The sequence below is a fragment of the Anolis sagrei genome, chromosome 2 (assembly GCF_037176765.1).
Source record: "Anolis sagrei isolate rAnoSag1 chromosome 2, rAnoSag1.mat, whole genome shotgun sequence".
Classification (NCBI taxonomy): Eukaryota; Metazoa; Chordata; class Lepidosauria; order Squamata; family Dactyloidae; genus Anolis; species Anolis sagrei.
In genome coordinates this window covers 15,621,424-15,647,269 of record NC_090022.1, presented here as the reverse complement: position 1 = coordinate 15,647,269, position 25,846 = coordinate 15,621,424, and the positions used below count along the sequence as shown (strand labels likewise).

At 43.4% G+C, this 25,846-nt stretch overlaps 1 protein-coding gene across 1 annotated transcript; it reads left to right on the top strand.

Moving 5' to 3' along the window:
• The first annotated feature begins 3,660 nt into the window (after positions 1-3,660).
• On the top strand, positions 3,661-24,340 carry CENPA (centromere protein A). The gene is made up of 5 exons (XM_060760268.2): positions 3,661-3,770; positions 8,928-9,131; positions 13,988-14,097; positions 20,552-20,629; positions 23,590-24,340. Exons 2-5 carry the CDS (start codon positions 8,933-8,935, stop codon positions 23,722-23,724), a joined length of 522 nt encoding a protein of 173 aa, XP_060616251.2. The 5' UTR covers positions 3,661-3,770; positions 8,928-8,932; the 3' UTR covers positions 23,725-24,340.
• Positions 24,341-25,846: the final 1,506 nt, after the last annotated feature.

Sequence of the window (25,846 nt, the reverse complement as noted above, 5' to 3'; positions counted from 1 at the left end):
GTTTCTTTGTCAGTGTTGATGTGGAGAGTGTCTGGTTTGCCCACTCTGGAACATGCAACATATCATTGTCCTTCTTTAGGGGTCTCTTTCAAATCTATGATACTATATCTGTGTGTGTGAGAGAGAGAATCATATCAATCTATCTATATTTATGACTGGATGGCTCTTTGTCAGGAGGGCTCTGATTACATTTTCTTGCCCTGGTGAAGAGAGTTGGACTGGATGGCCTTAAGTATTTTCTGTTGGTCATGGGGGTTCTGTGTGGGAAGTTTGCCCCATTTCTGGGTTTCAGAATGCTCTTCAATTGTAGTGAATTATAAATCCCAGTAACTACAAATCCCAAATGTCAAGGTCTATTTCCTCCAAACTCCATCTGTGTTCATATTTAGGCATATGGAATTTTTGTGTCTAGTTTGGTCCAGATCCATCATTGTTTGAGTCCACAGTGCTGTCTGGATGTAGGTGAACTACAACTCCCAAACTCAAGGTCAATGCCCACCAAACCCTTCCAGTGTGTTCTGTTGGTCATGGAAGTCCTGTATGCCATGTTTGGTTCAATTCCATCATTGGTGGAGTTCAGAATGCTCTTTGATTGTAGGTGAACTATAAATCTCAGTAACTATAACTCCCAAATGTCAAGGTCTATTTCCCTTAAACTCCATCTGTGTTCATATTTGGGCATATGGAATATTCGTGCCAAGTTTGGTCCAGATCCATCATTGTTTGAGTCCACAGTGCTCTCTGGATGTGGGTGAACTATAATTCCCAAACTCAAGGTCAATGTCCACCAAACCTTTCCAGTATTTTCTGTTGGTCATGGGAGCCCTGTGTGCTAAGTTTGGCCCAGTTCCATCATTGGTGGAGTTCAGAATGCTCTTTGATTGTAGGTAAACTATAAATCCCAGCCACGACAATTCCCAAATGACAAAATCATATATATTTTTTAGTGGAGGACATAAATTGGACTGTTAGGTGTCTTGTGTCCAAATTTGGTGTCAATTCCCCCAGTGGTTTTTGAGTTCTGATGGGAGCACGAACTAACATTACATTTTTATTTATATAGATAGTAAACAACTAACTACATTTCTTTATGGTAAATAACTGGGTCTGAGCTACTCTGACACCCATCTCTTCTAAGGTTTCAAGAGAGGGGAAAACTCAATCACGACATCTCTCCTGACACACAAGCAGAAAGAGATCTCAAAACACACAGCACATACTCTTCATACCAAAGTGTAAGAAAGCAGAAGTCAGGTTTAAAAATGCTTGCAGTAGAAAAATATCCATTTTAAACAACTCATCAGAATGAGAGCTGAAAGGGAAAGGGGAGAAGAAATAGATACATTCCCAGCTGTCATTCAGGAGTCATGGGGGAAGGGAAACACTTAGTCTATACTAAGCTAACTAAACTGTTCCTCGTTGAGGACTTGAGACTTGGACAGTGTGGGGTTGAATTCCAACAATGCTAAGGAATGCTCAGAACTCTGTCTCTAAGCATTATGAACCCACAAAGTTCTTCATTCTTTAGTCTATTGCCTGAATGTTTTTTATAAGGTAGTAACTTTAGAAATAAAGAAAAAACATTTCAAATACAAGCACAAACCTTTTGTTTTGATTGAGAAAAATATTGGATTCACACCTAATGCGATGAATAAATTTGTCTAATGTATTGTCGAAGGCTTTAATGGCCAGAATCACTGGATAGTCTTCCGAGATCGGTGTACTGGAGGTGGGTCCATAGGTGACTGTGGAGCCCTATTTGTGATCTGCATGTTCTCCCGCAGTGAGGGCATTGGTTTCCAGGTGGAAGGCGGTCCTTGTCAGGGTTGGCTTGACGCGCCTTCCTCTTGGCACGTTTCTCTCCTTCGCCCTCCATTCATGCCTCTTCAAATTCTGCAGCATTGCTGGTCACAGCTGACCTCCTGCTGGAGCGCTCAAGGGTCGGGGCTTCTCAGTTTTTAGTGTCTATGCCAGAGTTTTTAAGGTTGGCTTTGAGCCCATCTTTAAATCTCTTTTCCTGTCCACCAACATTATGTTTTCCGTTCTTGAGTTCGGAGTAGAGCAACTGCTTTGGGAGACTGTGGTCGGGCATTTGGACAACGTGGCTGGTTCAGCAGAGTTGGTGGCGGAGGACCATCGCTTCAATGCTAGTGGTCTTTTCTTCTTCTTTGTCCGCTTGTCTTCCCAAGAGATTTGCAGGATTTTCCAGAGGCAGCGCTGATGGAATCGTTCCAGGAGTTGCATGTGATGTCTGTAGACAGTCCATGTCTCACAGGCGTATAGCAGGGTTGGGAGGACACTAGCTTTATAAACACTCACCTTGGTCTACCTACGGATGTCCCGGTCCTCAAACACTCTCTGCTTCATTCGGAAAAATGCTGCACTCGCAGAGGGGGGTAGTCTCTCATCTGGTATCACCCATGGATTGAGGTGCTGAGTTTGGGCCTGCCACTTTTGGACTCTCGCTTGCTGAGGTGTTCCAGCAAATGTCTCTGTAGATCTAAGAAAACTAGGTGCTGCAAAGGAGCTGTAAGGCAGTATATCTTCCAGCCAAGCTGTAGGGCTGTATAACCCCAGCCAAGCTGTAGATGAAGCTTTCTACAGGAGCTCTTGGTATTATGTCCTGCATGGAAAGCTTCTCTGTGTGGACTGAACCCAAACTGGCTCCTTTTCCCTCCAAAAACCCCAAAAGGGGGCGGGACCAGGGAACCTAACTATAATTGACAGGTGGCTTGCCCTATGATTGCAGCCAAAAGAAGCCACCTATCTGCAGAGTCCCAGAAACTTAGGACGACAACAAACATTCAATGCAAAGCAAACAAAATTGGAGCTCCTGGTACAGCTGTACCTGCACAATAGCGATGAAGATGGAGAATAAAGTTGGGGCAATAACACATCCCTGTTTAATGTATTGTCGAAGGCTTTCATGGCTGGAATCACTAGGTTCTTGTGGGTTTTTTTCGGGCTATAGGGCCATGTTCTAGAGGCATTTCTCCTGACGTTTTGCCTGCATCTATGGCAAGCATCCTCAGAGGTAGTCAGGTCTGTTGGAATTAGGACAATGGGTTTATATATCTGTGGAATGGCTGGGGTGGGGCAAAGAGCTCTTCTCTGCTGGAGCTAGGTGTGAATGTTTCAACTGACCACCTTCATTAGCATTTGAAGGCCTGGCTGAGCCTGGGAAAATCTTTTGTTGAGAGGTGTTAAGATGTGCTGTTTTGCTGTTGTACTCCCTGTTTGACACCTGATTCCACCTTAAATGGGTCACTTTGGGAGCCATTGCTGTCCAAGAACTAATGCATTCTGACACCACTTGTACCGCCATGGCTGAATGCTTTGGGGTCTAGGAAGGCTAAAGACCTTGTGAAGCTACAACTCCTAAGAGCCCATAGCATTCCAAACTGCATTCATTCAACAGCAGACAGGATCTTTCTTTGGCCCGCCCTCCTTTAGTTACCATTGGCTCCTTTCCCCCGTCACTCATCGCTGTCACACCAACCGCAGCCAATCGCCATCAAGACTCGGGGAAATTCTATGACCCAACTAAGTGGACCCAAGTTCTAATTCCCATTGGTCAGATTGTTGCTTGTGCTTCTCTTCCTCCGGCCAAGATTCGAAAGGCGTCGTTCGCGGAGCGGATTGGCTGGCGTTCCAGGAAGGGGGCGGGATTTGTGACCTGGCGCGCAAATTCAAAGAGAGGGAACTGGAGGAAGAGGAAGCAGAGCTGGTGTGAATTCTGGGTTGTTGCTGTTCCTGAGTCGCCGCAGGAGGTGAGAACGTCCAGTTTAGGGGAGTGCGCCCTGACGTCACAAATGCCCGCCCAGGGTGCATCTGCACTGTAGAATTAACACAGTTTGACACCACTTTTAAATGCCATGCTTCAAAACGCTATGAGGCATGGAATGTTTGCCTTTTTTCTTTGTTGGAGTCTCCTCGGGGTGATAGGCCGGAATATAAATAAAGTAGTGTTATATTATTATTATATTTAGAAGTAAAGAAAGATAATGTGTGTGTGTATGTATGTGTGTACACACACACACAATTATATATGTATGTGTATGACATATCTTGGAGGTGAGACCTGGATCCAGACGTGAAAATAATTTTTGTTTCATATTCTGTGTTTATCCTATTGTATATTTTGTTATTGTTTGCATTTTATTTGATGTTATTATTTGTTGGATGTATTTTACTTTGCATTATTGTAATTGTTGGGCTTGGCCCTGTGTTAGCCACCCTTGGGGAGATGGTGGTGGGGTATACAGTTTATTATAATGGCGCTCCATGCAGTCATGCTGGCCACATCACCTAGGAGGTGTCTACGGACAATGCTGGCTCTTTGGCTTAGAAATGGAGATGAGCACCACCCCCCAGAGTGGGGCATGACTGGACTTAATCTTTACCTTTATTATTATTATTATTATTATTAGACGACTACTAAACGACTCCGGCCCAGTTTACCTGTCCGAACGGATTCTCCCCTATGAACCATCAAGGTTGTTAAGATCTTCTGGAGGGGCCCTGCTCTCGGTCCCGCCACTCTCGCAATTGCGTCTGTTGGGACGAGGGACAGGGCCCTCTCGGTGGTGGCCCCTCAGCTCTGGAACTCTCCTACTGGAGAACTGCCCCTTCTCTCCTGACTTTTAGAAAACTGGTGAAAACTTGGCTCTGGAATTTAGCATTTGATGAGTGAGTCAATAAACTCCTGACCACACGGACGGATGGCGATGAATTGTGATTTCGTTCTGACGACTTGGCCTTATGTAATTATATGACTGTATTTTAATGTGTTAGTGTATCATGGGATGTGATGTTTTAAACTACTGTTTATGAATCTTTTGTTGTGAACCGGACTGAGTCCCTCTGCGGAGGTCGAGAAGACCGGTATAATAAAAGTTCAAAATAAATAAATAAAATAATAAATAAATATTGACACAAAAGCACAGTATGTCACAGCAAACGAGATCTATATGCTGGATTTCGTATCACAAAATCACAAGTTGTACACTTCCCAAGCGTCTAGGACTGTGTGATGTATTTTCGAATGATGCGCACAGATCCAAGTAAGGTGGCCTTTTGCAGTTGATAGATCGTGATTTTTTCGATGTTTGTTGTTGTTATTAGAAACACAACAAGATGAGTCCACAGCAGATCACACGTTGGACACTTCCCAAGTGTCTAGGACTGTGTGATGTATCTGCAAATAATGCGTGCAGATCCCAGTAGGGTGGCCTTTTGCAGCTGGCAGATGGTAATCTTATCAGCGCAAATTGTGCTTAAATGCAGGCCAAGATCGTTAGGCACTGCACCCAGTGTGTCGATCACCACTGGGACTATCTTGACTGGCTTGTGTCAGAGTCTTTGCAGTTCAATCTTTAAATCCTCATATTGTGTCAGTTTCTCCAGTTGTTTCTCTTCAATCCTGCTGTCACCTGGGATTGCAACATCGATGATCCACACTGTTTTTTAACACGATTGTGAGGTCAGGAGTATTGTGCTCCAAAACTCTGTCTGTCTTAATTAGGAAGTCCCAGAGTAGTTTGACATGTTCATCTTCTGTAACTTTTTCCGGCTTGTGATCCCACCAGTTCTTTGTTGCAGGCAGATGGTATTTGTGGCACAGGTTCCAATGAATCATCTGAGCAATGGTGTTATGCCTCTGCTTATAGTCTGTCTGTGCGACATTATTATTATTATTATTATTATTATTATTATTATTATTGTTTTATATATATCATAGACATGTACCCGTAAAATAATAATTTTGTATACTAATTGTAATAATTTTGTCCATGAAAAGAAGTCTGTGTTCACTGAACCATCAGAAAGCAAGAGTTTTTGTTTGCAAGGCTGAGGGGAAAGTTATGGGAAGGGAATATCTTTGGATTTGAATGTTTTGTTTTCTATTTAAGTGCTTATGATGTTCTTTTAAAATTTAATGTGTTGGATTTAAATGGCATTTTTTGAAAACGTAATGACATTTAATTCAAAAAGCTAGCTAGCAAGCAAAGGTCTGAAAAAAATCACCATGTCAGCAACCCATGCTGGCATTTTTGGATTTTGGTGGCTTTTATTCCAAGGTAAGGAATGTTCTGCCCATAATGTAGTCCACTTCTCTCAAAGTCTTTCTGCTCAGCCATGGGAGCCCAGGGTTGGGTAAGCCTGAGCAAGTCCCTCTCTTTCAGCCTCTAAGGGAAGCAATGATAAGCTCGCTCTGAGCAAAGTTTGCCACGAACCCTATGAAGAGTTTGCCTTTGCATCGCAGTAAAGTTGGAAATAACATACACAACAATATGGAACTGCAGTCTATTTGTATGCATGTATTAACTGGCCAAGACTGTAGTCCTGTATGCATTTACCTTGAATTGGATTTCCCCGATCTATTTATTTATTTCGTATCAAAAGCATTGCATAAAATAGTATGAAACTATTAAAAGTAGAAGGAGCACAAGTGGCTAAATATCTTTTGACCAAAAATGGGCAACAGCGACCGCATTGTCTGTAGCCTCAAACAATTCTTCCTCTGCGCATGAGGCAGGGCATTGTGGGAAAGAATACAATTGTGGAGTTGTTTGTTCTCCATTTTACCAGGTTGTCTTTTGATTTGCCCACCTCACTTCTGAGTCTGTTCAGGGAATTCCAAGTTGCCCATTCTTGGTTTGCCCCTGGAGGAAGACCCTCGTGGGGGGCCATCCAGTTGGGGTTTCCTGGTTTAGCTGCCCAGAGGGATACTCTTGCTGTTGATGGGGGAACATTAAGATGAGTGGTGGTTCTCATGATACCTTCCCTTGATTTGAGTCTACTGGGAGGAGGCTGTTAGCCATGCAGTGGATGGCTTTCACAGTGTTCAACCTTATTTCTCTCACAGTCAGCAGCAACTTCCTATTGCACATCGGGGGCAATGCCAGCTAGCTTGTAGAGTTTACCAACAGGTGTAGGTTTAAGACATCCTGTGATTATTCTGCATGTTTCGTTCAATGCTATATTCACCTGCTACGCGTGGGCAGACTTGTGCCAAACAGAGCAGGCATACTCAGCAGTTGAGTAAGACAAGGCCAGGGCTGATGTTCTTATTAATTTTGGGTCTGCACCCCATGTGCTGCCAGTAAGTTTCCGCAGGATGTTATTGCTTGCAGCTACTTTGTGCTTGGTATTCATACAGTGTGTCCTATATGTTAGTGTTCGATCTAAGGTGACACCGAGATATTTAGGATGGAAACAGTGTTCAAGCTCTTGACCTTCCCTGAACGTAAATGGAACAGGCAGCAATATGCTTATCTTCTCCCCTTTGGAGGTTTTTAAGCAAGGACTGGATAGTAATCTGTCTGAAATGCTTTGAATGTATTTTCCTTGATGGCAGGGGGCTTGGCTGGATGGCCCTTGTGGTCTCTTTCAGTTCAGTGAGTCTATGATATGATAGCCATGTATAAATATGTGAGAGGAAGCCACAGGGAGGAGGGAGCAAGCTTGTTTTCTGCTTCCCTGGAGACTAGGACGCAAAACAATGGCTTCAAACTACAAGAAAGGAGATTCCATCTGAACATGAGGAAGAACTTCCTGACTGTGAGAGGCGTTCAGCAGTGGAACTCTCTGCCCCGGAGTGTGGTGGAGGCTCCTTCTTTGGAAGCTTTTAAACAGAGGCTGGATGGCCATCTGTCAGGGGTGATTTGAATGCAATATTCCTGCTTCTTGGCAGGGGGTTGGACTGGATGGCCCATGAGGTCTCTTCCAACTCTTTGATTCTATGATTCTATGATTGAATTGTTGGAATTCAACCCCACAGTGCCCAAGTCTCAAGTCCTCAATGAGGAACAAGTTAGTTAGCTTAGAATAGGTTGAGGGTTTTCTTTTCCCATATAGAATCATAGTTGGACCTCATGGACCATCCAATCCAATTCCCTGCTAAGAAGCAGGAATTGCATTCAAAGCACCCCCGACAGATACCCATCCAGTCTCTGTTTCAAAGCCTCCAAAGAAGGAGCCTCCACCACACTCCGGGGCAGAGAGTTCCACTGCTGAACAGCTCTCACAGTCAGGAAGTTCTTGTGGAATCTCCTTTCCTGTAGTTTGAAGGCATTGCTCCGCGTCCTAGTCTCCAGGGCAGCAGAAAACAAGCTTGTTCCTTCCTCCCCATGACTTCCTCTCACATATTTATATCTTGAATCATTATAGGAGCAATGAGTTGAAAAGGATCACAAGGACCATCCAGTTCAACCCTATCCTGCTATGCAGGTCAACACAATCAAAACACTCCCTTGTGTATGGCATTTCCCCCTCTCTTTGAACCCTTAGAAGAGAGGGGTGTTAGAGTCGCTCAGACCCAATTCCTTATTATTACGAAATGCAGTTCTTATTTTGAATGTAAATATACCTTTCGTGATTTTAAAGGACTCTTCATCTTTGCTTCCTAAGCTCTAAATTCTTTACAGCCACATCACACAGCACTTCCCACTCTGCTTGCTGTGAGCTGATTGCTTGACTTTTAGTATCCTGTTTGTATTTGGATGCTCTGCTATATGTTTTTGGGAGCTTTCCCTAACAAAATCCTAACATAAATCCCACAGAACTTAAATGAGACATCTATCTGAGGCTGAACACATATATCATGAGTGGGTTGGGATACATTTAGATAAGTTGTACAAAGAAAGTAGTGTTGTTGCATGCCATCAAGTCATTTCCAACTTAAGGCAACCCAATGGCAACCTATCATGAGGTTTTCTTGGAAGGATTTGTTTGTCCTTTGCTTTCCTCTGGGGCTGAGAGAGTGTGACTTGCCCAATGGATGGCTGAGTGGGTATTTGAAATCCAGTCTCCAGAGTCATAGCCCAAAGCTCAAGCTACAATATCCTACTGTCTTTTAAAGATATGATCCTAGGCAGCCAATGTCACCGAAATCCCCCTCTGACCACTATTATTCTCGCTTCTAGGAGCCATGCACCGTGCAACATCTCCCGGCCCCAGTTCCAGGAGAACCCCTTCAACACCTTCACGTCGAGGCACTGGGAGATCTCCAGGCCGAGGCACGGGGAGATCTTCAGGCCAAGGGTCAAGGAGATCTCCGCGCCAAGGCCAGTCCTCTAGACAATCTCCTCATCGTTCTCGCCGGCAACAGCCTGCTGCGGAAGGGGGAGGTAAGAGACGCTGAGTTCCAATTTTGGGGAGGAAAATAGAGAGGAAGCGAATATTCCTCCTCAGTCAATGGTGCATTTTGGCATCACATGCAGTTCTTTGGCATGCAACTTCCGCCAATTCTCTCCAAATATTTTTAGAAAGAAAAAAATATCATTTACTGCAGGTGGACCATTTGGTCTTCTTAGGTGTATCTATCTACACTGTTGAATGAACGCAGTTTATTATTTACGGCGCTTATTATTTATTTACGGCGCTTATATGCTGCCCTTCTCACCCCGAAGGGGACTCAGAGCGGCTTACAATATATATTTTCATACAATATATTATATTATTAGCAAAGTACAATATCAGTATATATTACTATATTGCACTATACCATTATATTGTAATATTATTAGTAATATTACATGTAATTAAATATATAGTTATAATTATAATATTGAATTATTATTACTAGTATTATATTGTATTACATTATAATATTATAAATATTATATGTATATACAATATACTATATTATATTATTAGTAAAGACAGCAGAGTTTGACACCACTTGAACTGCCATGGCTCAGTGCTACAGAATTGTGGGAATGTAATGTGGGAAGGCACCACCTTTCTTTGGAGAGAAGGCTAAAGATCTTGTAAAACTACAGCTGCCATGATTCCATAGCATTGTGCTGGGGTAGTGAAAGTGATGTTAAACTGCATTAGTGATGTCAATGCTGCTGCGTTTGGTGGCACACCCAAACACAGCAGCATTGCCCAAACACGAATCAAGGAACATGAGAGGCACTGCAGACTAATTCAACCAGAGAAGTCAGCCATAACAGAGCACCTGATGAACCAGCCTGGACACAGCAGATTATTTGAGAACACAGAAATGCTGAAGCACTCTAACAACTACCATGTCAGGCTACACAGAGAAGTCATTGAAATCTGTAAGCATGTGGGCAAATTCAACAGAAAGGAGGAAACCATGAAAATGAACAAAATCTGGCTACCAGTATTAAAAAAAAAACAGGAGAGTAAATAAAGAGCAACACTAAAAAAAACAACAACAACAGGGGGAATTCCAGACAGGAAACAATCAAGGCCAGCTAACACTACCCAACAAAGTATTCCCCCAGTCAGGCTTTGAAGCTGCAAGGCCTTTCAATGCTAATCAAGCTTGCCGTTTGCAACATTCACACTTGCCTCAAGCAAACAAGAGTTCTTTCTCCCACCCCAGACATTCCACAGATATATAAACCCCACTCGCCTAGTTTCCAACAGACCTCTCAACCTTTGAAGATGCCTGCCATAGATGTGGGTGAAATGTCTGGAGAGAATGCTTCTGGTGCATGGCTATACAGCCCTGAAAACTCACAGGAACCCACCGAATATGATTTTATTATTTGCTGCTCAATATGTCTGCTGTTGTCATCTATCTTGAGCTGATGGATTTCATTTGTATTTTAATAGTGTATTATCCACTGGGTGACCTTGCAAGCAAAACAGGGTCAGGCCTGGATAATACTTGGATAGGAGACACACTTCCATTCAAGGGAAAGCAAACCTCTGAATCAGTCTTGCAGAAACAAAAATCCCTAACAACCCAGTGATTCCGGCCATGAAAGCCTTCGACAACACACCCTTTTGCATTGTTAATCCACTCCTTTGAATATTGCAAACATTGTTAAATCCCGTGGCAATCAGATGAGGAAATGTTATATTTTCAGTATGTGCTATCCATCTTAGCGGTCAAGAGATCACAAAAGTTGAATTGCTTTTATCAAAAGTTTACTGTGGGTGTTTATGAACAACTCTACAGAAGAGACGGAATTCAACCGAGACAGTCTTCTCATTGCATAAATATTTTGGGAATATGTAACTCATGCAGATAAAGGTTTTTGGGGCTGACATTTTAAGGCAAGGCGAGACGAACCAGCAGTGATGTGACATTGGCCTTGGGAATGTTTGAAATTTTTGCCGGACATTGATTTAAAAAAGATGCGCGGTTGGCTGGAAGTTTGGATCTCATTTGAGTTCCATGTGAACTAAACCTAAATACGGGGAAAAACGTTGACAACGATCATGCCAGTGTCGTTTGCAATCAGGCTTCTTGGTGGGTTTTTGCTTCCAGCTATTTACGCAAGGGAATGCGGACAAGTAATCTTGATCGGCACAGTTTGTACAATCTGGAACTAATTAACAGTTTGTCTTGGCGAAGATGTATTCTAGATCTCCAAGGTCTGAGACAGAAGGAGAAGCTCTAGTAAGAGACCTAGAGAAAGCCGAGGTTAGAAGCTGTGAAACCTTTTGGGGATCAGGGATCATAAAGTTGGAAGAGATCCCAAGGGTCATGCAGTCCAACCCCTCCTGCATGGAGGAAGACACCACCAAAACACCTCCAACAGGTGACCATCCAGCTTGTTTTTAAAAGAATTCAAGGGAAGGAAGCTCTGCCACGTTCCCAGGCAGCATGTATTCCACTGAGGGATGTGTATTTATGTCAGTGTTGGATACATTCAAGCTGCTTTTAAAGTAAATGTTAGTTTGGAGGCTTGATGGACCAAAGACAGGACGTCATTCCACAGAAAGTTTCCTAGGTCTCATGCCAGATGAATCTTATCTCTCTTTTTGATGGAATTACAACCTTGGTGGATGAAGGGAATGCTGTGAATACAGCACATCTCGATTTCAGGACGGTCTTTGGCAAGGCGCCCCAGGACTTTCTCATAAAGAAGCTAATAACATGTGGGCTAAAGAGTGCTACTATTAGGTGGATTGGGAATTGGTTGACTAGTCAAACCCGAAGGGTGCTTCCCAATGATTCCTCTTCTTCATCCTGGAAAGAAGTAACCAGTGCGGTGCTACCTTTCTCCATGACTTGGATGACGGAATAGAAGGTGTGTTTATCAAATGTGTAGGTGACACCATACCGGGAGAGATAGCTAATACCCCAGAGGACAGGATCAGAATCCAAAATGACCTTAACAGAGAAGAGAGCTGATTGGCCACTACTGACAAACTGAATTTCAACACGGAGAAATGTATGGTCCCACACTTTGGCAATAAACATGACATTCACAGGTATGGGATGGGTAAAGCCTGGCTTGGAAACAGTCCATGTTAAATGGACCTAGGAGTCTTAGTAGACTACAGGCTGAACATGTGGGCCGGGCTTAATCACCAGCAGCAATAAATCTTTCCCAACCAAAAGGTTGGGAGTTGGAGCCCGGGTCAGGGTGAGCACCCAACCTTCAGCCCAGCTTATTCTTTACCTAAGCAGTTCGAAAACAGCTGTAGCTGTGAGTAGAGAAATTAGGCACTGCTCAAGTGGGGAGGTATTTTACGGCACCATAAAAAAGTCGGTGATTAAAGAACAGGACAGTCTGTGATCAAAAAGGCTTATCATAAAACAGTGGTTCCCAACCTGTGATCCATGGACCACCAGTGGTCCGCAAGAACTAAAATATGGTCCGCGGCCTCATCGTTAATACACCGTTTCAACAAGAGTGACTGGACACACAAAACCTTCTTATAGTTCCAAGGCTTATTGAATATGGTTTTCTGTAAGCGAGCAGATGACGACTACTAGATGGCATATGTTCTGTATCAGAAACTAGAGCTGATGTGGTCTATCCAATGCAGTTGTCTGAATCAGAACCCCAAATAACCAAACCAAATCTAAAGTTGACCAAAAACCGATTTGTAACCCTTTTGGTACTAATGTTGGAGAGTGGTCCCTGGTCAAAAAGAGGTTGGAAACCAGTCTTAGAGGATGGAGCGACAGTATCCCCCTGTGGACAGAATTGAGCATAACCTCCAGGACACCAAAGTTGGAAAAATGCCGAGACACACACCTCTATCTCTCTGTCTTGTATGTCCTAACAGCATTGAATGTTTGTCGTGTATGGGTTCTGTGTTCTGCCTTGAGTCCCCTTCGGGGTGGGAAGGGCGGAATATAAATGCTGTAAATACTGCTTTTTTATGTTTCGTGTATATTGTTTATATGCTTTTATGTTTTATACTTTAATGTTATGTTGTTTATTTTATTGTAATATGTATCTTATTGTATTGTAATTTGTTGTTCGGGCTTGGCCTCATGTAAGCCGCTCCGAGTCCCTGTTGGGGAGATGGTGGCGGGGTATAAATAAAGATTATTATTATTATTTATTATTAAATAAGCAAACATGAATCAACAGTCTGATGTAGCAGCTAAAAAGCCAATGTGAATCTAGACCATCTCTTGGAGTCTAGTGTCAAGATTGAGGGAAGTCATAGTGCCACTCTGCTTTGGCTAGACCTCACCTTGAATAATACTGTGTCCAATTCTGGCCACCAACATTCAAGGAGATGGGCAAGCTGGAACGTGAACAGAGAAAGGTGACTAAAATGATCAAAGGCATTAAAGCCAAGTCCTATGAGGAATGGCTTAGGGACTGGGTGTGTTTACCTTGAAGAAAGGAAGACTGAGATAGGGAATGATAGCCATGTTTCAGTATTTGAAAGGATGTCACATTGAGGAGGGGTCAAGCTTGCTTTCTGCTGCTCTGAAGACTAGGACATGGAGTAATGGATTCAAATTGCAGGGAGAAATAAGATTCCACCTAAACATTAAGAAGAACTTTTTGGTGGTCAGAGCTGTTTGGCAGTGGGATATGCTACTGCCTGAGAGTGTGGTGGAGTCTCCTACTCAGGAGGTTTTTAAACAGGCTGGAAGGCCATGTGTCAGGCGTGCTTTGATTGTGCTTTTCCAGCATGGCAGAAGGGGTTTGGACTGGATGGCACTTGCGCTCTCTTCCAACTCTGGGATCCTATGATTCTCTCTTTTCCCTCCAATGACTGTTCATGTCTTCCCCTTTCTGCACAGCCCCACGGCGTCGGCGAAGATACCGACCTGGCCAGCTTGCCATGATACAGATCCGGAAATTTCAGAAGAGCACCAACCTGCTCATTCCGAAGTTGCCTTTTGGCCGTGTGGTGAGTCCTCCGTGCCGGCTATATTCTGGTGTAATGTCTCCAAGGCCTTCCTCTGCCACCTTTCTTGCTTGCTCTGCCTTGTGTGTGCGCCATTAGGTATTTCCCGGTGGCACCGAACTTCAGAGGCTTCTGTGGAACAGATAACCCAACACTGAGGAATCGGGTGTAGCAGTAAGGGGAGATTTCTGTAGAAAGTCAAACTCTGCTGAGAACAAAGCTCCAAAAACTAACTAGCCATGTCGACAATTTCATTGTCCAGAAGGTTGAAGAGGCAACAAGGGGAGCAGGTGATGACCTGGTTAGTGGACTGAACATGTGAGTGACCATATTCTGCTGAAGTTAAATATATGAGGGTTAAATGAAAAGTAATGCCTCCACCTTCATTACTTGGGTTTGGATGGGAATATTTTAATAAATCAAATGCAGAAATAATCCATAGAATGTGCTCTTTAACTACCACTATTCACTTTCCCACATAATCACCAGACAATTGGATACATTTCTGCCTTGATGAAGAGGTTTTCTGAAGCCGTCACGGAAGTTGACACTGTTTCCGCAACCGCGTCTCACAGTTCTCAAAACATCTTCATCAGAAGCATAATGATGTCCCTGCAGATCTTCTTTCATTATCAGAAAAAAGCATTATGAAGCACACCAACAATGAAATTGACCCAAACTTGGCACATAGGACTCCCATGACCAACAGAAAACACTAGAAGCGTTTGGTGGGCATTGACCTTGAGTTTCGAAGTTGTACTTCACCTACATTTAGAGAATACTGTGGACTCAAACAATGATGGATCTGGACAAAACTTGGCACAGATACTTGATGTGCCCAAATGTGAACACTGGTGGAGTTTAGGGAAAATAGACCTTGTCATTTGAGAGTTGTAGCTGCTGGGATTCAACCAAAGAGCATTCTGATCCCCACCAATGATAGAATTGGTCCAAACTTCCCGCCAGAACCCCTATTACTAATAGAAAATACTGTGTTTTCTGATGGTCTTTGGCAACCCCTCTGACACCCCCTTGCGACCCCCCCCCCCAGGGTCCCAACTCTCAGATTGAGAAATGCTGATGTAAAGTGATTTATACAAGAAATTGGGGAGGGGGATTATCAAAGGGGTTTCAGACACCACATGGAGGGAGAAAATCAGAATGGCTAAAGTGCAGAACTGTCAAATCATGGTTAGTAGCACGCCCATATAGTTTGATTTGCAGAGTGTTAATTATACAACAGCCCTTTCTTCTGTCCCTGAACTCAAATCCTGACAAAAGAAATAGATGTTTGAGTCAGCTGTGCTTTAAAGTAGAAATGGAAAGTAGTTCATTCACTTAAGGATAACAAAAATATGAAAGTTATCCTCACCACACTGAAACTACAAACAGACCTCACCACCTCTCAGCTGTAGTATGGTGAGTCATGCTAAATTATAGCTCCCAGAATTCCATAGCATTGATCCTGGGAAGTTATCAAACTATATTAATTTTATTGTCGAAGGCTTTCATGGCTGGAATCACTAGGTTCTTGTGGGTTTTTTCGGGCTATAGGGCCATGTTCTAGAGGCATTTCTCCTGACGTTTCGCCTGCATCTATGGCAAGCATCCTCAGAAGTAGTGAGGTCTGTTGGAAATAGGAGAATGGGTTTATATATCTGTGGAATGGCTGGGGTGGGGCAAGGAGCTCTTCCCTGCTAGAGCTAGGTGTGAATGTTTCAACTGACCACCTTCATTAGCATTTGAAGGCCTGCCTGAGCCTGGGAAAATCTCTTGTTGAGAGGTGTTAAGATGTGCCTGGTTGTTTCCTTTCTGCTGTTTTGCTGTTGTAATTTTAGAGTTTTTTTAATACTGGTAGCCAGATTTTGTTCATTTTCATGGTCTCTTCCTTTCTGTTGAAATTGTCCACATGCTTGTGGATTTCAATATTAATTTTACAGTGGAGATGTGCTCTAGGATGCAATTTATATGTCCTCCCTTTGGCGGCTCCTCCTCGAATTAAAACGTTTCTCCACATGGTGGTGCCATTGGTCTCAGAAAGCTGCACAAGTTTTGGAAAAAAAAACATTCCCATCCTTTCATCATAGGAAAGCTTATTTCAAAGAGGGAGATGACATGGAACAAACAAAAATGTGCAATGCCTTTTGGATCAGTTGCCCAATTGCTGAAATGTTTAATCCTTAGCCTGCATATTTCTTTCTAATTCAAAACATGATCCTTTTACTTCGAAACAGAATTAATAGGGGCTGTGGTGGCGCAATGGTTAAATCAGGCATGGACAAACTTTGGCCCTCCAGGTGTTTTGGACTTCAACTCCCACAATTCCTAACAACCGGTAACAGGCAAAATAATATGGTTGCACTGCTTACAAGAACAAGGTTTCCCATGACACGAATAAAGTTCAACCTTCACGCTGGAGCTTCACACACAAGGCCTTTTCATAATGAGGCCTACCTCACGCTGTGAGACCTTCTAACCCTGAGATCGATTCCCCTCATAATGGCCTACCTCACACTGTGAGGCCTTCTAACACTGAGACCTATTCTCCCCCTCGTAATGAGGTCTACCTCACACTGTGAGGCCTTCTCTTACAGACTAAGGTCTACCTCACACTGAGAGGCCGTCTAACCCTGAGACCTATTCTCCCCCTCGTAACGAGGCCTACCTCACACTGTGAGGCCTTCTAACACAGACCTATTCTCCCCCTCGTAATGAGGTCTACCTCACACTGAGGCCTTCTCTTACAGACTAAGGCCTATCTCATACTGTGAGGCCTTCTCTCACAGACTAAGGCCTACCTCACACTGAGAGGCCGTCTAACCCTGAGACCTATTCTCCCCCTCGTAACGAGGCCTACCTCACACTGAGGCCTTCTCTTACAAAGGCCTACCTCACACTGAGAGGCATCTAACCCTGAGACCTATTTTCCCCCTCATATCGAGGCCTACTTCACACTATGAGGCCTTCTCTTACAGGCTAAGGCCTACCTCACACTGAGAGGCCATCTAACCCTGTGACCTATTCTCCCCCTTATAACGAGGCCTACCTCACAGTTGAGGCCTTCTCTCACAAAGGCTTACCTCATACTGAGAGGCCTTCTAACCGTGAGAACTATTCACTCTCTCATAATGAGGCCTACCTCACACTGAGAGGCCTTCTCTCACAAAGGCCTACCTCACACTGAGAGGCCTTCTAACCCTTAGACCTATTCTCCCCCTCATAATGAGGTCTACCTCACACTGTGGGGCCTTCTAACCCTGAGATCTATTCCCCCCCCCCTCATAATGAGCCCTACCTCACACTGAGAGGCCTTCTAACCCTGAGACCTATTCTCCCCCTCATAACGAGGCCTACCTCACACTGTGAGGCCTTCTCTTACAGACTAAGGCCTACCTCATACTGTGAGGCCTTCTGTCACAGACTAAGGCCTACCTCACACTGAGAGGCTGTCTAACCCTGAGACCTATTCTCCCCCTCATAACGAGGCCTACCTCACACTGAGAGGCCTTCTCTTACAGACTAAGGCCTACCTCATACTGTGAGGCCTTCTGTCACAGACTAAGGCCTACCTCACACTGAGAGGCCTTCTAACCCTGAGACCTATTCTCCCCCTCATAACAAGGCCTACCTCACACTGAGAGGCTGTCTAACCCTGAGACCTATTCTCCCCCTCATAACGAGGCCTACCTCACACTGAGAGGCCTTCTAACCCTGAGACCTATTCTCCCCCTCACAAAGAGGCCTACCTCACACTGTGAGACCTTCTAAGCCCAGAGACCTATTCTCCCCCTTATAACGAGGCCTACCTCACAATGTGAGGCCTTCTCTCACAGACTAAGGCTTACCTCATACTGGGAGGCCTTCTAACCCTGAGAACTATCCATCCCCTCATAACGAGGCCTACCTCATTGTGTGAGGCTTTCTCTCACAAAGGCCTACCTCACACTGTGAGGCCTTCTAACCCTGAGACCTATTTTACCCTTCATAACCAGGCCTACAGACTCTCACGGACTAAGGTGTACCTCACACTGTGAGGCCTTCTAACCCTGAGACCTATTTTACCCTTCATAACCAGGCCTACAGACTCTCACGGACTAAGGTGTACCTCACACTGTGAGGCCTTCTAACACTGAGACCTATTCTTCCCTGAGTTTTACCTCAGTCTGAGGCATACTAAGTTACAGGCACACCTGCTTATACAGAACTGCAGCTTTTGCTGAGCCATGGTATTTACTCCTTTCAGTACTTGATTCGCGTTTTTGTAATTAAAAATACCCAGTTAATTTTTAATATTTCTGACAAATATATCATGTTCTTTCAAAATTTCGCCAAGTACTTGAAACCATGTTGTAGGAAGACATATGTTGTGGTCCAGGAAAAATAGCAGATCTCCTTTTTTTGTGTCAGGAGCAACTTGTGAAACTTCAAGTCGCTTCTGGTGTGAGAGAATTGGCTGACTGCAAGGACGTTGCCCAAGGGATACCCGGATGTGTTACCATCCTGTGGGAGGCTTCTTTCATGTCCCCACATGAGAAGCTGGAGCTGACAGATGGGAGCTCACCCCACTCCCCGGATTTGAATTGCTGCCCTTTCGGTCAGCAATCTTGCCGGCACAAGTGTTTAACCCATGGCGCCATTGGGGGCTTTATGGTGACAGATCAACATAAGAAGTAGATATAAAAGCAAACTGAAGCTGAAAAGGTTAATGATAACATACCAATAAAAGAGAATGAAGTATTTCTCCATCCCGTCAGAAGCAGTTTAGTAAGGTCAGTTGTTGAATGCAAATATATTTTTCCAGGGTGTTTTGTCTGCTTTAAAGGCCAGCCCAAGTTTGGCATGAAGGACACAAAAGGGCCATCGGAGGAGGAGAAGAAGGAGCTGGGATAGATTTCTAGTGATTCATGATATTTTTGTGACCTGTTTTTTTTGTACCAGCTAAAGCTTCAAGGGCAGCGTAGTGACGGTCAACAGCATGATTAACAGCCTCGCCTTGAGATTACAAAGGCTGGTTTTGGGTGAATTTCTTAAAATAGCGAAGTGGTATGCCCATGTTGGATTACTTTTGTTATGTCTCCTGATAATGCGATCTGATAATGCGATTGGGATGAAGCAAAAATAGAGTCACAAAAATAGCCTACATACTGGGACTGTGGCGCAGCTGGCTGGGAGTCAGCTGCATTAAGATCACTACTGACCAAAAGGTCATGAGTTCGAAGCCAGCCCGGGTCGGAGTGAGCTTCCGACCAATTTGTGTAGCTTGCTGTCGACCTTTGCAGCTCAAAGACAGTTGCATCTGTCAAGTAGACAATTTAGGTACCGCTTATGCGGGGAGGCTAATGTAACTAATTTATGATGCCATAAAAATCTCCAGCAAGCATGCAAAGGATGAGGAAGTACTTCATCAGTGTCACAAATGGACGGTGAAGCGACAGCTCCCCTGGTGGCCAGAATGCCCTCATCGAAAAGCTGGAATGTTAAATAGCCTCTGTGTCCGTCTATATATGTTGTGTGTCTATGGCACTGAATGTTTGCTATGTATATGTACATTGTAATCCGCCCTGAGTCTCCTGCAGGGTGAGAAGGGTGGAATAGAAATACTGTAAATAATAATAATAATAATCACAATAATAATAATAATAATAATACAGTAAAGAAGCCCCCGGTGGCGCAGTGGGTTAAAACACTGAGCTGCTGAGCTTGTTGATCGAAAGGTCGCAGGTTCGATTCCGGGGAGCGGCGTGAGCTTCCGCTGTCAGCCCTAGCTTCTGCCAACCTAGCAGTTCGAAAACATGCATTTGTGAGTAGATCAATAGGTACCGCTCCGGCGGGAAGGTAACGGCGCTCCATGCAGTCATGCCGGCCACATGACCTTGGAGGTGTCTACAGACAACGCTGGCTCTTCGGCTTAGAAATGGAGATGAGCACCACACCCCAGAGTCAGACATGACTGGACTTAATGTCAGGGGACTACCTACCTTTACCTTACAGTAAAGAAATAGTGAAACTAGTGTCTGGTTCAGTCTCTGACATTTCTGAAAGATGAAAGGTCTCGAGTAGGTGGGTTAAAAAATAAATTCTGCCTTACAGCTTAGAAAAGTAATGCAGCATAAGAAATATCAACCAATCACAGAGCAGCTTTCATTTTGCCACAGCAGGAGATTTCCTGCAGTGAACAGTTTAACCTACTATGCTACCGCAGCCCCTATTGTGCCATAAGTATTGCCTTGTAGCACGAGATGTTGGAACACCTTGAAAAAAGAATTCCTTCACACATTTTTAGGCGGCAGAGGGGATAGTGAGCAGATTCTGGGAGCTGTAGCCCAGAAAAGGACCATTTCCAGACTATGGCTAAAGACTGAGGGAGGAGAAAAGATTTCTTAATGGATCTTTGTTCCACAGCCTTAGCCCCTCAAGATTTGCCATCCTGATTTTCTTGTTTCTTTGCACCATATAGGTACGTGAGATCTGCCTAGATTTCACCCGGGGGCATGACATGCATTGGCAGGCAATGGCGTTGCTTGCGTTACAGGAGGTAAGTGTTTAGGCACATGGTGAGTATGGTTGCGTTGACAGTTTTAGCAGATCGACTCTTTTCCTTCTTTCTGAGCTACATACCACTTTAAATACTCTTATGCTCATTTTGAGGCATGCTATTTATTTACTATATTTGTACCCCGCTCTCTCTCACCCCGAAAGGGACTCAGAGCGGCTTACAAGTTATATGTATATATCAACAATGGAATTGAACCAAACTTGGCACACAAAACTCCCATGACCCAACAGAAAATACTGGAAGGGTTTTGGTGGGCATTGACCTTGAGTTTGGGAGTTGTAGTTCACCTTCATCCAGAGAGCACTGTGGACTCAAACAATGATGGATCTGGACTAAACTTGGCACAAGCACTCAATACGCCCAAATATGAACACAGATGGAGTTTGGGGGAAATAGACCTTGACATTTGGGAGTTGTAGTCACTGGGAGGCACAGTTCACCTACAATCGAAGAGCATTCTGAACCCCATGAATGAGAGAATTGGGGCAAACTTCCCACACTGAACCCCAATGACCAACAGAAAATACTTAAGGCCATCCAATCCAACTCCCTTCATCGGGGCAAGAAAACGTAATCGAAGTCCTTCTGACAAAGCGCTATCCAGCCATAGATATAGATAGATAGATAGATAGATAGATAGATAGATATGATTCACACACAGATATATATATATATATATATATATATATATATATATATATATATTATAATATAATATATATTATATAATATATAATATCATAAATTTGAAAGGGACCCTTAAAGAAGGACAATGATATGCTGCATGTTCCAGGGTGGGCAAACCAGACAATCTCCAACACTGACAAAGAAACAGCAAGAAATACTGTTTACCCACAAGCATAAAGAAATTACATATATTAGAAACCAGCACTTTCTCATTACTTTATTTTCCAGATCAACAGACGGGGCCACAGCAACGTGTGGCAGGGACAGCTAGTTAGTAATATTACATGTAATATATAATATACAATTATTATATTGTATTATTAGTAGTATTATATTGCATTACATTATAATATGATCAATATTATATGTACATACAATATATTGTAATTATATTAGGATAGCACAATATTAGTATTATACGAGGGTTGAATGAAAAGTAGTGCCTCCATCTTCATTACTTGGGTTTGGATGGGAATATTTTAATAAATCAAACGCAGTAATAATCTTTAGAATGTGCTCTTTAACTACCACTATTAACTTTTCCGCATAATCACCAGACAATTAGATACATTTCTGCCAACAATGAACAAGTTTTCTGAAGCCGTCACGGAAGAAGTCGACACTCTGTTTCTGCAACCAGCATCTCACAGTTCTCTCAACGTCTTCATTAGAAGCATAATGATGTCCTCACAGATCTTCTTTCATTATTATTATTGGGAACAGATGGAAATCAGACGGTACTAAATCTGGACTGTATGGAGGATTCTGTATGGTGGTGAGATGGAGTCTCTGAAGTTCTGCTGTGGTGGCATGTGAAGTGTGTGATCTGGCATTACCAGGAAAACATTTCCCTTTTCCTTTCAGACCCTTGCTAGCTGTCGTTTCAAAGTTTGCAACATGCCGATTATGCTTGAAATTTCTCTCTGAGTGATACGACGATCATCCTGAATTAATTTGTCAACCTTTTGCTTATGAAACTCGGTGTTTGCTGTCACAGGACATCCAATTCTTTGTCACGCAAGTCAGATGCTCCCACCTCAACATCTTTATATTTACTCGCCCAACAACGCACAGTACTCACATCAACACAATCACCATAAACAGCTTGCATTCTCTGATGAATCTCCTTTGGGGTGACACCTTCTGCTGTCAAGAATTCAATGACTGCATGTTGCTTACGTCGCATTGACCGACCATCTACACAGGGTTCCATACTTCACACGTTAACAACACAACCGTTCAATGCTAAGGCTTCCCGCCAAAATGGAACTGTAGAGGAGAGTCTATTGAACAAGCCAGTACCTGCCGCATACCAGTACTGCCATTTGTTGAGGAGTTACGAAGGTGGAGGCATTACTTTTTATTCAACTCTCGCATATTACTATATTTACTATACCACTATACTGCAATATTATAAGTAATATTACATGTAATATATAATATACAATTATGATATTGTATTATTTGCATTGTATTACATTATAATATTATGATCAATATGCATATACAATATATTATTAGCATAGCACAATATTAGTAGCATATATTATACGAGGGGTACTTTTTAAGTAAGGTCCGTTTTGTTGTAGACACTAGTAGTTCGTGCGCATACCGCAACGAGCGCGTGCGTCGTGTACCGGCATGCCTCGGGAACAACTGTGCTCAGTTTCCGTTCTGTAGCTAACCTGTACGGTTCTGTTCCGTGCTTTAAAAATGTTTAAGACTATCAACTCACCCGCCGCATGTGAGGTTCGCTCAGTGATACGGTTTTTGTCAGCAAGGAACCTGCCTGCTGCAGAAATTCATCGACATATTTGTGAAGTGTACGGTGATACTGTTATGAGTGAAAGCAAAGTGCATAAGTGGGTACGACAATTCAAAGATGGCCGTGACAATGTCCATGATGAGGACCGCTCCAGTCGCCCTTCTTTGAATACAGTGAACTCTTGGTTATCGGAGCAGGCGGCAAGTTTTTATGAAGAGGGTATTTTAAAATTGGTTCAGAGGTATGATAAGTATTTGAACAAACTTGGCAACTATGTCGAAAAATAGAGTGAAGTATGTACTTTCTTGAAATGTACTTTTTTGAAATAAACTTTCGTTGTGTACTTAATGTTCAAACGGACCTTACTTAAAAAATACCCCTCGTATATCTGTACCTTCTGTTTTTATTGGCTAAGTTTAGTGCCATACTTTTCTCCCTGTTGAAATTCATTTTATTGAAATTCATTGTCCTCTTCTCCTTTCTTCAGGCGGCCGAAGCTTTCCTGGTGCACCTCATGGAGGATGCCTACCTCTGCTCCATCCACGCCAAGCGCGTCACCCTCTTCCCCAAAGATATACAGTTAGCTAGGCGGATCCGTGGAATCCAAGAGGGCTTGGGCTAGTTCCCTTGACGATGCCTCTTCAGGGACCTGGAAAGCCACGAGGAACATCTCATATAATGGCACGGACTTCTGAGGAACATTTTCCAGACTTGGGCCTGGAAATACCCAAGAAACCTTGGTTCCTGTCACTTCCTAGAGTTGTGGATAGGTGCAATTTTGCCATTAAACACTTAAATGTGTTTGAGGATTTTTAAAGTTGAAATGTTATACTGTCCTTGGATTTTTCCACAAGCTGCTCTGTGTCACCATGCATTCCTTTCCGATGGTCATTACCTAATCCATGTCTTCCTCTTGGGAATGCTGGTTGCCTCATTATTTCAAGCCTTTCACTCAAATGGAGAAAATAGTGGGAGAAGGGGAAACTCTCCAACTGTTATTAGAAGGGGAGAAAGCAAAGCTGCCTCGTGCCTTTTTCCCTGCTGGAAGTTACAATCTGTTCAAAAATCCCGATGAGTTTGAAGTTTTATTGGTGGTTTTTACTCTTTCATAAACAGAAAAAATCATCAATTAGGTGTCCGGAAGAGCAAGAGGCTTGGATCATGCAAACCATGCGAGTATACGTCAAATGTTGATTTTAAATACAGAAAGTTAAATAAAACGGGTTTGAATATTTTTATACTTTGCTTGTGCTTGTTGTTGGTGTTTCTATGACTTTCACATGATAGTCTTCACACTTCCTTCATTTTGGACTCTGATCTTTCCCTCTGGAGCAGTGCTTCTCAACCTGGGGGTCAGGACGCCTGGGGAAGTCGTGAGGGAGGTCACCAAAGACCATCAGAAAACATATATTTCTGATGGTCTTAGGAACCCCTTTGACAGAGAAGGCTGAAGATCTCTCCGCCTGTCCTTCTCTTCCTTTTTGGAAACAGACGGCAAATCCTCCCACCAAAAGCCCTCCTCTGCTGTGACTGGCCGGCCTCTCAGCCAAAGGGAAGGCTGTTTCTGAGACTCCAATCAGGGAGGGGAGAGTAGGCGTGCTCGGCGCATGGCAGAGAGGTGTACATGTACGGGGTGAGGGAGAGCATGCAAGGCTGGAGGGAGGCTTGCGTCAATGAGTCCCTTCAAGGCATGTAAAGCTCCGTATTGTTCAGAATGCGGCAGCCAGGTTACTCACAAGAACGCCCATGAAATGCCATATATGTTATAACACCAATGCTGCAACATTTACATTGGCTTCCAATTGAGTACCATGGCCTGTATAAGATGTTAGTTCTGACCTTTAAAATTCTTTACGGCCAGGGTCCATCATACCTTAGGGACTGCCTCTCCTTCTCCCATCATCAGAGGTCGCAACGACCAGCCCAACGTGACTTACTCTATATACCGGGTCCTAGAGAAGTGCACTTGGAAAGGACCATGCGTATTTCTATTTCTGCCCCTGCCTTATGGAATTCCTTGCCACCCTATATGAGGGCCATGCGTGACTTAGGACCTTTTACTCTAGCACTTAAGACCTCGATCTCTGTTAATTTTTAATTTCTGTATGTATGCATTTTATCTTTTACAATTTAGCTGTAAATCGCCTAGAGCATTCCCGGATGGAGGGCGATTAATAAGTAATTAAATATGATATGATATGATATGATATGATATGATATGTATGTTCTGAGTGAGAAGTCTGGTCCAGTTCTATCATTGGTGGGGTTCAGAATTCTCTTTGATTGTAGGTGAACTATAAATCCCAGCAACCACAACTCCCAAATCTCAAGGTCCACCAGTGTTCACATTTGGGCATATTGAGTATTCGTGCCAAGTGTGGTCCAGCTCCACAGTGCTCTGGATGTAGGTGAACTCAAAACTCAAGGTCAGTGTCCACCAAACCCTTCCAGTATTTTCTGTTGGTCGTGGGAGTTATGTGTGCCAAGTTTCGTTCAATTCCATCATTGGTGGAGTTCAGAATGATAGTTATTTACTGATTTATAATATTTATATCCCGCTTTTCTCAAACCCAAAGGTGCCTCAAGGTGGCTTACAATCAGGCAGCCACTGGATGCCTAACAACATACACTTAAAATGACATTTAAACAAAATTTAAAAATACATACAATAAAACCTTTAAAAACATAAAACCTTTGAGTGTAGGTGAACTATAAATCCCAGCAACTACAGCTCCCAAAAGAGA